This window comes from Natator depressus, chromosome 5 (genome assembly GCF_965152275.1).
Source record: "Natator depressus isolate rNatDep1 chromosome 5, rNatDep2.hap1, whole genome shotgun sequence".
NCBI classification, from domain to species: Eukaryota; Metazoa; Chordata; order Testudines; family Cheloniidae; genus Natator; species Natator depressus.
The window spans coordinates 76,019,555-76,032,462 of record NC_134238.1 but is presented as its reverse complement, the minus strand read 5'-3'; the positions used below and the strand labels follow the sequence as shown (position 1 = coordinate 76,032,462).

Genomic DNA, 12,908 nt, shown 5'->3' with positions numbered 1-12,908 from the left:
ACTGCTGGGAGGTTGGGAATCCCAATATAGGTAAAGAAAGTCAACCTTAAGTTTTTAAATTCTTCAAAGCAATACTTTGTCCCCCAGTTGCAAGTTGGAAGCCTAACTTGGTCCTGAAACAACGGATAGATCAGTCTTTTGAGACTATGTCTCCCTCAGCTTTGCTTTTCCTTGCAATTAAAATTGCCTTTTTGATTACCATCACTTACACCAGAAGGATCAATGAATTAAAATGCACTGTGTATTAAAAAGCCTCTTCTGCAATTTTCTTGGACAAAGTGGTACTTAAACCTGCTCTTGAGTTCCTGCCTAAAATGGTTTCCTCTAACTTTGCCACGCCATCACTTTTCCATTGTTCTGTTCCAAGTTTCAGGAGATCAGACAGGACAGGCTTGATGTCTGGAGAGTGATCAATTTATACATAAGTAGAACTAAGCCCTTCAGGAAATCAGATGCCTTGTTTATCTTGTATGCTATGAAAAGAAACAAGATGGCAAAACATTTAAGAAAACCATTTCCAGGTGGGCTAGATCAGCAATTTGAAAAACCTATAAGACGACTGGATGTCTTATTTCTCAGAGCACAGAACTCAGATGCTGCATTTAACTGATGGGTCCTACAGTCTGCCATTCTCTCAAACTTTTATTATTCTGCTCTTCCTCCTCTCTTTTCTGGGTAGACTGCTTGCTACTGCCTATCAGTCGGTCTCCAGACCAGAGAATGTGGTGTGTATAGAGTTATATGGAAAAAGGAATTTGGAGTTACTGCAGATGTGTCTTTTCACAATAGAAGAATCCTCTGGTCTTTCCCAACACCTGTAAGTTGTTTTTGTTTCTAGTCAGTTAATGGTTCAAACTGGCACCCTATATATGAGAAGAACTACAATCTTCTGACACATCTAACAGTCAGATTCTTTTCTTCCTAAAAAGACTGAATCTATATTCCATTTCAGAAGCTTTGTTCTGAGGAAAGATCAATATCATAATTCTGCATGACAAGGCCTTAGGGAACTAGGCGCTATAGCTCTTTATACCAGCAAGAAACCAAAATCTTTTTTTAGACAGTAGAGGCAACTAACACCACATGCCTTTCTAGAGCTTGCCTAAGGCCTTTGCTATTAAATATTAGAGGATATATGTGAAATTATTCTTTCAGTGTATTCTGTTCTATATAGGTTTTTATGCCACGTTTATTGCCATGATATCCGAGTATCCTTCAGTAACGTACTAAGCAACATGACTACATAGGGTGAGACACATGTGCAATGAAGTTTCTTGTTTTGATAGGGTTTTTTGTTTTGTTTTTACATGTTGCTATGTAGTTACGTTAGAGAAGCCAAAGTCAAAGAAATGCACTTTGTACTTGGACTGGAAAGTGGTGAAGGTCCTTAGTTCTTGGGGGAGTTAATTCCATAGTTTTGGGCTTCACCCAAAAAGGTCTGCAACCCACATAGTTGAGTTTTATCCTTGCTGTAGAGTGTTTCGTTGTACTAGGACAGCATAGTTATTGACCATGATCTTCATCCCCGAGATTTAGGCGACCTTTAAATATCCTGGGTCCTGCCCATGAAGAACCTTGAAGATAAGAACTGAGACCTTGAACTTCATTTGATATTTGATGGGAAGCCAGTATAGAGAGTGGACAGGTCTGATGTGATTGTTGCTGAGCAGATGCATTGCAGTCTTCTATACAGGTTGGAGTTTCCTAAGTGCTGAAGCCTTCATGCCCATATATTTCTCATTGTTGTAGCCCAGACAAGAGGTGACAAAGGCATGAGTAAGAGCGCCCAGGCCATAATCTGCCAGAATGTAACAGTTTCCTAGCCAACTGGAGGTGACAGAATGCATACCTTATGGATGCTATGTGAGAGTTTAATGTCAATAGGGAATCCAAGGGTACTCAAACTACACACTGAACTGACCAATTGTCGGTGTGAACCTTCAACTAAAGGATTCTGCACCGTGGATGCAAATTCTTCAAAATACTTTCCTCTCCCACCAGTACCATCGCTTTTATGCTTGGATTCAGCTTCAGCCAGCTGTTCTTCATGCATGAGCTGATCTCATCCAAGCTCTGGGCCACCTTCATTGTAGTGACATGGTCACATATATTGAAGGATGTGTAGAGTAGTCTCTCGTTTACATATTGCTGGCATTTGAGTCCATGTCATCTGACCTGTTCATCTAGTGGTTGCAGGCAGAAGTTGAAAAGGACCAGAGAGAGAACTGATCCTTTTGGGGACTCTACAAGTGAGCAATCTAGTAGTTGAGGTAGGGTTTCCCCATCACTAGTCATTGGGTGCGTCCCTCCAGAAATGACTCAAACCATTTTAGCGTATTCCAGCAGCACGTTAAGCAACGTGAACATGTCGGTCACGTGAATCCTTGTCACCTCTCTCCGGTAACACAGCAATATCTCATGGTCAACAGCACTGAATACCACAGAGAGATCCAGGAGGATGAGAATGGATATCGACCCTCTATCCACTGACAGCAGAAGATCATCAATGAGTGCCACTAAAATGTAACCACAATTTCATTGCTACTTCACCTCTATTTTCATACACAAAATGCTATTTTAGGCCCATGACAAAAATATGAGTTGCCCTCTGTCCTCCTCATGACTAAAATTCTAAAGTTACTGCTTCTTCATGCAAATATCAGTTGTGGAGTATGAGAGGGGGAAGAAACTCTTGTGTTTAACTCATCTCTTTCCTTTAACTCTAGAATGCAACAAAGTACATGTTCTTGGACATGAACTTTTTTTAAGGTTTGGAATTTAAAATAAAGGACTGAACCAACTACACCCTTTTTTGAACCCCCAATGTTAGAAAGTTCTCTAGTTGCACTATTATTTTCATCTCAATCCACTGAAATATAATTGAGAGTCCTGGACTTTGGTCAGATTTCCTGCTTGTGAAAGCCCTAATAAAGTAAAAGTGCCATCCCAGTTTGGACACATCTTCAATAAGAACTTTAAAAATGCAAAATGTGGTCAGAAAAGTTTATTTGTATAAATGGTTCTTACTTCCACAATAGATCCGGTTTCTGCATTATTCAGAGTCCTATCTTTGGCTGACAGATATAAGTTTTTGGCAGCACATAATCAGCACCTAAAGGACAATGTCAATGCTAGAAAATGTATGTCTCATTTTTCAGTACTGGCACAGCTGCATCAGAGCAACCAAAAATATAAGTCCTACTATAGCCGACGGAGGCATTTTTATCACTTTGTCACCTAATCCGGGGTCTATACTAGAGGTTATTCTGTTGGTACCACTGATGGAGTTGCACCACTACTGAAAAATGGCTAAGAAATTTTTCAGCGTAGATGTACCCACAAACATGAAGTATCCGCCTGTTGTTCTTACATTATATTAATATTGTAAGCTCTTTACTGCAGGGTCAGTCTCTTTGCTCTGTGTTTGTACAGGGTCTAGTACTAGGGGCCTGGAGACTCTAGGTGCTATCACAATACAGATAAATAATAATCTTTATCTACTGAATATCTAATATTCTTATCTGCCATACTAATGGCTACCAGATATAAAAATGTTGACTAATCGCAAAACAGCTAAATCATAGAACTATAATTTGTGACTTTCTATACACTTATGGTATGCAATTTCTGTCAATACTTGAAATATACATAAACTTTTTCCAAATAGAAATGTATGCCTGTCAACAAGAACTAGTAACAGATCATGAAATCTCAGTAGGTCGAAGGAATTAGCAACAAATGACTATGCAAAACTAATATTCATCATTCCCTATGAATTTAAAAAAAAAAAAAGATTGCTTTTTACGAATGAAAACAAACCTATTCTGAAAAGGAAAACAGCTACAGGATGTTTTGTTTTAGATATTTTGATATTCAAGTTAATGAAAAGGTAAACAATATATTATGTGCTTTAGCTCACCTATAGAACATTATTAGGGATTAAAAGAGGACGAAAAATACAAGAATAAAGGAAATATCTAAAAAATAAGGGGAAAATAGTATGGAGAAGGAATTGCAGAGTTTAATTCTGTTAAAGCATAACTGTGAACCCCTCTTGTTCTTGTGAGCAAAGAAACTGCATTCATAATAAAGGAGCAAGTTTAAAATAAAGACTTTCATGGAGTTTCAAAACAGAACACAGCAGCGTAATAGCAGATGAGGTTTATGATAAAAATCCCTAGAATAATTCTAAATAGGTAGCTTCATAAACATGTCTGTTTTAAATGATAAAAAGAAAGCTTACTTTATGTAAGTACAAAAACATGCAATCAGCCATGTCATTAGGGAAAAATAGCTATAGTTAAGGTCCCTGGAATTTTATGGCACGTAAACTTTTCCTTGCTTGATTGCTTCAGGTTCACAATTGGAGAAAATTGAGGAATAGACAGGAGAGATGATCTGACTGGTAAGATTAAGAGCTTTACTTCCCCATTCTTTTTGGGTAATAAAAACCTAACCATGACAGTGAATTGCTCCAAGCTAATGCCAGCTGCTTCATTTCTGGGTTTTTGAATTTTTCAAGAATTTCATCACAGAATGAGAAACTGGTTGCTGTTGGACTCTTGACAATGCTATTAAGCCACAGAAATTGGCATCAAAATGCCTCACTGTTTCAACTCAAGAATTTTTCCAAGATGCGAACTCTCCCTGTTTTAGCTCCCTTCCGATCTCCAAAGTCCCTACACACCAGAAAACACTCGAATCCCAGTTCCATATTCTGTTCATACCAGCAACCAACCTGCCCCCAGCTCTCCTCCTGCCTGACACTCCATGCTCAACCCAGGCACTTCCAACTCACTCCCTTCCGGCAATCACCCAATCTTTCATTTATCCTCTTTTCCAGGCCTAGCATGAAGGAATGGCAGAGAAGACAACAGAAAGGAATGCCTACTGGAGTGCTGCTCTAGACCTGCTGAGTCCCTCCTATGGAGGATGCTGCTATTTTGCTCTCTGAATTGAGGATTAACCTGATTTTTCCCCTTGGAAGTTTGGAATCTCCTCTGCATGTGCTGCACAGACTCCTGCGGGGGGCCCACCGACAGCAATTCTGGGCCTCAGTGCAGAACAGTCAATGGGCCCCCACGCATGCACAAGCCACGCCCACGCGGATGAGGTCCGCCTGACATTTGGGCTGGTGCCCAGTGAGCTGGGCGCACTTTTCCGGCATAGCCAGGGCTTCCACATGCTGGCCCAGTAGGGTTGCCAACTGTCTAATTGCACAAACCCAAAGACCCTTGCCCCGCCCCTTCCCTGAGGCTGCACCCCTGTCTCGCCCCTTCTCTGAGACCCCACCCGCTGCTCACTCCATTCCTCCTCCCTCTGTCACTCGCTCTCCCGCACACTCACTCACTTTCACCAGGCTGGGTCAGGGAGTTGGGGTGCAGGAAGTAGTGCAGGCTCTGGCAGGGAGTTTGGGTGAATGTTCTAGGCTGGGGAAGGGGGTTGGGGTGCAGGAGGGGACCAGGGGGTCAGCTCTTACCTCTGGCAGCTCCTGAAAGCCACTGGTACACCCCTCTGGCAGTGGCTCCTAGAAGGGGGCCCAGGGGGTCTCTGCGTGCTGCTGCCCACAGGCTCTGTCCCTGCAGCTCCCATTGGCCACAGTTCCCAGTCAATGGGAGCTGCAGAGTCAGTGCGGGGGGGGGGGGGGCGGGACAGTATGGAGACCCCCTCTTCCCCCTCCCCCTCCAGGGGTGTAGGGCTGTTCCAGCCACTTCCTGGAGCATCGTGGAGTGAGGACGGGCAGGAAGCCTGCCTTAACTCCTCTGCACTGCCAGAGGTGGCCCCCAGGCCCTTTTAAATTGCCTGGGCCCCTGGGCAATTGTCCCCTTCGCCCCCCACTGTCAGTGGGCCTGCTTCTGGGGCTGGAGAAACTTCAGCTGCATCAGACTCCTCTACACCCTGCATGCAGTACAGTGTGCTCGGGGATGTCAAGCCCATTCAGAGGAGATGACTGAATTCCATGTTAGCCTCAGATATAAATTCCAGACTTCATACTCCACACGATCCTCAGTGGAAAGTACACTGATGTCAGAGATCAAAAGAATATGTAATATAAAATTACATAAAAATAAATATATAAAACAAAATTTTACCTATTTATTATTGATTCAATACCTTCTTGTAACATTCAGTATCACTCAATGGCAAAATATTCTCCCCTTTAGGACTCTGTCATTCCTGCCCTTTGTTTCTCTTCCTTCTCCATTTCTCTCCCATTATTTTGGCCGTGCATCCACCCTCTGAATTTCCTTCCCAACAGAACAACCTATTACTACTCATATACTTTGGATTTGCTAGAAACATCAACAACGGAATAGTTAAATGTTGACAATTAATTATTATCAGGCTTTCGAGGTGATACACCAATGAGATTAATAGGGGACAGGGAGTTCACCAGCCAGTCATTATTTCAGACTGTCTGCAGACACCATGACATCAGTTATACCCTGTTCACATTTGGACATTTCCCTCCGCAGTGAAATGGATTGGAAATTTACTTTATAAAAAAATGAAAATGTACATTGTCCACGAATAGGTCATGTGGGTCACAAATATATTAGGCAGGCCATGACACCCTGATATAGATGTTATATAGGCCATTGATGTGGTTGCCTACTATTGATCGGGATTAGCCTCACCAGCCTTAACAAGCCATTCCTGCTAAATTGCTTTTTAAAATACATACACACACACACACACACGCCCTAGTGGATTGGTATATGCAAATACATACACATACCCACACTTGCACATGTCCTAATGATTATAAGATAAAAAAGTCGTACCTTTTTGCAGACTTGCTCAAAATTAATCTCTCCTCCAAGAGCAAGTTTGGTTACTTGATCCGGTTTTATTTCCTGTGGAAGAAAAATGTTTACTCTTCTTAGACATGTGTAATAACAGTACTTTATAATAATGTTTATGAAGGTAAATCTTGGAAAGGTTTAGTAAACTTGGATTACTCCTACTAATTTAAAGGAGAATAGGATCAGTTCTTCAAAGATGGCATAGACACCAATATTTATGAACACTTAAAGGTAAAATTTTACTGAATTTACTTGCAAAATGTTGCCGTACGTATTTAAAACCAGATTTTTCCTAATCTATTTATCTCATAACCATCACAACAGTACCTGGTTATACTAAAGCCAGTGGGAGTTTTGAGTGAGTACAGTCTGCAGGATCAGATCTTATTTTTAGAAACACAATTGCCTGAATTTGTCATTTAAAATAGACTATGGGAGGTTTAGAAATGCCCATTTACCAGAAACTCTGAATTCCTTCCTGCGTAAATATATAGATTTGATTACAGCCCTGTAATTGAGGTTGAAAGGGAAAAATTACTTACCTGTAATTCCACTTCTCTGAAGCTATCATCTATGAAGGATTCTCAAGCCAGAAGGGAGAATCCTACACAGCAGGCATCTTTAGAGAAGTATATTTTAAACTAACTGTGACCACAATTAGGACGGATGTATGTATTAAAAAGAATATTAAAATCCTTATTAATCTTAGCAACTGTACATATCCAATACCTATTTTAGAGTTTATATTGGCTTGTTTTTTTGTTTTTTTTATGGGTATTGAAGAAAATAAATTATAGTATAGATTGTTTGCCATATGTCCATTTTAAAACAGTTTATATTACTAGATTACATGAGGACCAAGTGACTTCCTACATATCTATAGTTTTAAAAATTATAATGCAAATCATTTATAAAACTGGTAAAGGAAGAAATTGCCAGTTAGGCTCTGGGCTACCTATCACCAGGCCCTGCTTTGTTACTGGTGGTGCTAATGTTTAAGGAAAATAATTCATAAAATAGATATTCAAATAGGCAGAAAGCTGGGAAGCAACTTAAACATGACAAAGAAGAGTAAATTAGTCCTGTGTTTGCAGTGTGATATGGCAGCAATGAGATCAATGCAACTTTGGGCTGTATATGCAGGCATTGTGTTGCGGAGCAGGGAGATAGACCCTTGTTTCTGTGCTGTAACACTGTGTTCAAATATGGATACCTCAGAAGAAAAATTCTAGGGAATGAGTTCATAACAACCAGAGCAATTAGTGGTCTAGACCAGTTGATTTACACGCAAAGATTAAGTGCTATATATGCACACCTAGTCTATAAATAGCTGAAAAACGTGAACATTAAGGAGAGAGGGTCCTCATTTCCCCCTGCTTACCTTCCAATGAGCATTCCAGTCCTTCTGCTTTACACTCTTAGTCACTTTTCCCTACTTTCAGTTATGTACATCTTACCATGCTGCTCCCCTAGTCTGCCTGTCCTCATCTCCTAGCCATTCTGATGCTACTTCCTGAAATCCCTCCTTAAACTCACCTTTCTAGGCAGTTCCTCCTTTATCATTAATAATCCACACACATTTTCTTCTCTCACAATGTTGTCCTGTGTCCATCTTATTTAGCTCGTTAGCTCTTCTAAGCATAGAATGTGTTTTATCTATGTCATTAAGTGTTGTGTAAAACGCGTGCTTTTCAATAATTAATGAGTGTAAGCTGCAGCATAGTAAAGTATAACCAAGAGTAATGGGATGAAATTAAGAAAGGGAAAATACGTTTGACATGAAAGTTAGGAAAAACCTCGACAGTGAGATCTATTAACTTCTAAAATCATCGCCCAGAGGCCCTGGAAGAAGCTCAATCACAAGTCGACACATTTAAAACCAGATTGAAAACACACTAGTAAATGTACAATAGGAAACAATCTCGCATTGGCAGGTAGACAGACAGGATGATCTAACAGGTATTTTCACCCCTAGAATCTATGATTCGGTTTTACATGATTTTTCAAATACTACACAGATGGGAAAACTAGGACAGAGTGGTTAAGACAGAGTGGTTAAGTGATGTGCCCACAGTAAGTCACTGGGCTAAGAATTAGGAGGTTTGACTGCGCGCAGTGTCCACTAGACAATGCTTTTCTCCTATGCAAAATTAGGGAAGCAATTTAGAAAAAACCCATGTATTTTAAGTGGGGATTTTTGCTTATTTTTGGAACTGAAATACACTAAATGGAGTACAAAGCTATAATGTACATTGGAAAGGGAATCTATACAAGCAATTAATGGTATAATCCTTATAGCTATGGTAAAACTATCACAATTGCAAATCAATTTAAAATGAGCTATCATAGAAGTCTAGGAAAGAACAACATAAATTCCAGAGGAAGGAGCAGTCTTCCCCCTCCTCTCATATACATAGAGGGTGGGTGGAAAGGACAGCAGAAGCCAACAAAAATTGTGGCAGCAGAGGTGTTGCAGGCCTCTGCCCTTACTCCAAGGGAGCCAGTGGAGAAGGCGGCCTCCACTCACCCCATATTTCTGCGGGGGCCAGTAGAGACTAGAGTCACATGAGCCCATGCACCTCTTTTCCACAAACATCCACTCCCTAACCCTCCGTGGGACGCCAGACGGTATGGAACAGCAGAAACTACAAAAGACCATCTTAAGCTAATTGTACTAAAACATGTCGGGAGAAGTCTCAAGGGAACACCACTTGGTTCTCTGAGAACTTAGTTTGACTCTAGTCTCATCACTCAGGCTCCTTTATTCGGAATACAGCAAAGCTACACTGAGTTGATCAGACTTAAGGGTAGAGGGTGGGCATAGGGCATATCAACATCCAAAATTACACAGCAAATCTCTGCCTTTATATACATTAAAACATTACAATGCATTTACTATACAATCCCTATGCAGCATGCACTGTCTATGAACGACTTATCCCTTACCTTATCTTACGTTCCAGGACTATCTTATTTACTGTTTTATGGTCCATTGTAAATGGTTTCCTGGGTGTTTCCCCTTATTTTAGCTAGTACAGACATTCTGTTCCTAGCTTGCTGATTCATTCACTTCCCTAATCCAGTCTCCTAAGAAACTGGACATGGGTGAGGCCTCATTGATCATGTCAAGTCAGGCCTACAATATAAGACAGTTACCTTTTCTGTAACTGGTGTTCTTCGAGATGTGTTGCTCACGTCTATTCCACAATAGGTGTGCATGTTCGCCATGCGCACTGGTGCCGGAAGTTTTTCCCCTAGCAGTACCCGTAGGGGGGAGAGCCCCGCCCACCGACTCCTGGAGTGGCACCTGCCTGGCGCGGTATAAGGGGAGCTGCGCGCTCCCCCACCCTCAGTTTCTTCTTGCCAGACAACTCCGACAGAGGGGAAGGAGGGTGGGATGTGGAAAAGACATGAGCAACACATCTCGAAGATCATCAGTTACGAAAAAGGTAACTGTCTTTTCTTTGAGTGATTGCTCATGTGTATTCCACAATAGCTGATTCCAAGCTATATCTGTTGGAGGTGGGTAGGAGTTCACAAGTTCCCAGGATGGAGGGCAGCCCTGCCAAACCGGGCATCATCCCTGGTTTGGGGGTCGATCGCATAGTGCAAGGTGAACATGTGAACCGAAGACCACGTGGCGGCCCTACAAATGTCCTGGATGGGGACGTGGGCCACAAAGGCAACCAACGAGGCCTGCGCCCAAGTTGGGTGTGCCCTCACAATGGGTGGCGGGGGGGACACCCGCAAGCTCATAACAGGAACGGATGCATGAAGTGATCCGATTGCAAAGCCGCTCAGTGGAAATCGGTTGGCCCTTCGCAAGCTCAGCCGAGGCGACGAACAGTTGCGAGGACTTTCTGAACGACTTGGTCCGCTCGAGGTAGAAAGCCAGAGCCCGCTGCAAATCGAGCGTGTGGAGACGGCGCTCCACACTAGACATGTAAGGCTTGGAGCAGAGAACAGGTAGAAAAATGTCCTGACCCATGCGGTAGATGGAGACCACCTACGGGAGGAATGCGGGGTGTGGGTGGAGCTGGACCTTGTCTTTACGAAAGACCGTGTATGGCGGCTCGGAGCTCTGAGACTTGCCTGGCCGATGTGATTGCAACCAGGGAGGCCACCTTCCATGAGAGGTGAGACCAAGAGCATGTGGCTAGTAGTTAAAAAGGGGGCCCCGTGAGACCAGCCAACACCAGGTTCAGGTCCCACTGTGGGACCGGGGGTCTAGAATATGGAAAAAGACAATCCAAACCCTTAAGGAACCGGCCAGTCATTGCATGGGAAAATACCATGTGCCCTTGCACTCGCGGATGGAAGGCCGATATGGCTGCCAGGTGCACCTTGACTGACGAGGGCGCCAGACCCTGGACCCTCAGGTGGAGGAGGTAATCAAGGATAAACTGGATTGGGGCAAGCACCGGGGAGACACCCTCGTCTGCCGCCCACCTTGAAAACGAGGACCACTTCACCAAATAAGTGGGGCGAGTGGAGGGCTGTCTACTTTCGAGGACGACGTGCTGAACCTGCTCTGAGCACATCCTTTCCTTTCCACCTAACCAATGAGCAGCCACGCCGCGAGGTAAAGAGCCGCCAGGCTGGGATGGAGGAGGCAGCCCTGGTGCTGAGAGAGCAGGTCCGGGCGGAGCAGCAACGGCCATGGCAGAGCTACCGCCAGCCCTGTGCGGGTCCCGTACCAATGCTGCCTGGGCCACACTGGGGCAATCAGGAGGACTTGGGCCTTGTCCGTCTTTATCTTCTCCAGGACCCTGCTGATTAGAGGGAACAGGGGAAAGGCGTAGAGAAGCCAACCTGACCAGGACAGGAGAAAGGCATCAGAGATAGTGTCCCTCCCCAGACCCCCCAGAGCAGAACCAGGGGCATCGCCAGTGCTGCCGAGTTGCAAACAGGTCCACCTGGGGAGTTCCCCGCCTTCGGAAGAGCTGGTGGGCCACTTCTGGGTGGAGGGACCACTCGTGTTGCGAGGAAAAGTCCCTGCTCAAGTGATCCGCCCTCTCATTCCGGGCACCCGGTAGGTGGAAGGCCTTCAGGTAGATGTCGTAGGCTATAAAGAAGTCCCACAGCCTGAGTGGTTTGCGGCAGAGGATCGGGCACCACCTTGCCCGTCGATAGAGAACATTGAGACCATGTTGTCTGTGAGGACCCTGACTACCCCGCCCTCCAGGTGCTAGCGGAAGGCCATACATGCCAGCCGCACCGCCCTGAGCTCCTTGATGTTTATATGTAAGGTCAGATCTTGAGTTGACCACGGGCCTTGGGTCTGAAAGTTCCCCACATGGGCCCCCCAACCCAGGTCCGACGCATCGGACACCAGCTCCAACGATGGGGCCCTGTCCCTGAATGGGACCTCTTGGAGCATGTTGTTTGGGGTGGACCACCACCGTAGGGAGGTGATCACAGAGTATGGCACGGTGAGGACCTTGTCCATCCTGTCCGTGGCCCAGGAGAACTTAGAGGCCAACCAGAGCTGGAGGGGCCTCATCCCGAGTCTCGTAACGGACCACGTACGTGCACGCTGACATCTGACCCAAGAGTTGTAGGCAAACCCTGACTGTTGTCACGGGGAACCTTGTGACCAAGTCGATTAGAACTTTCAGGGTCTCAAATCTGTCTGGCGGGAGAAAGGCCCTGGCCAATACTGCGTCCAGGAGCACCCCAATAAACTCTATGCATTGGACTGGGACTAACGTGGACTGGTGTGGTTTACCAACAGGCCCAAGTCGGTGCATGTGGACAGGAGGAGCGTCACGTGATCCCTCACCTGCAACTGTGAGGTGCCCTTGACAAGCCAATCATCCAGATAGGGAAATACCTGGACCCCCCGCCGTCTGAGGTAGGCCGCTACCACCAACATGCATTTTGTAAACACCCTGGGGGCAGTGGACAGACCAAACGGGAGGACTGTGAATTGGTAATCATTCTGCCCCACCATGAAATGGAGGAAGCGCCTGTGCCCCTCGAATATGTGGATGTGGAAGTACGCGTCCTGTAGATTGAGGTCAGTGTACCAGTCCCAAGGATCCAGGGAGGGGATGATGGAGGCCAGGGAGACCATGAGGAACTTGAGCTTCACGATGTACT

At 44.5% G+C, this 12,908-nt stretch overlaps 1 protein-coding gene across 4 annotated transcripts in view; it reads right to left on the bottom strand.

Annotated features, from left to right (window-relative positions):
- Positions 1-12,908, bottom strand: part of SRFBP1 (serum response factor binding protein 1) — a 122,317-nt gene that overhangs the window by 28,968 nt on the left and 80,441 nt on the right. For all 4 annotated transcript variants that reach the window (XM_074953022.1, XM_074953021.1, XM_074953018.1 and 1 more), the window contains one exon: positions 6,786-6,857. In XM_074953022.1, the coding sequence (XP_074809123.1) occupies positions 6,786-6,857 (72 nt within the window). The remainder of the gene's footprint in view (positions 1-6,785; positions 6,858-12,908) is intronic.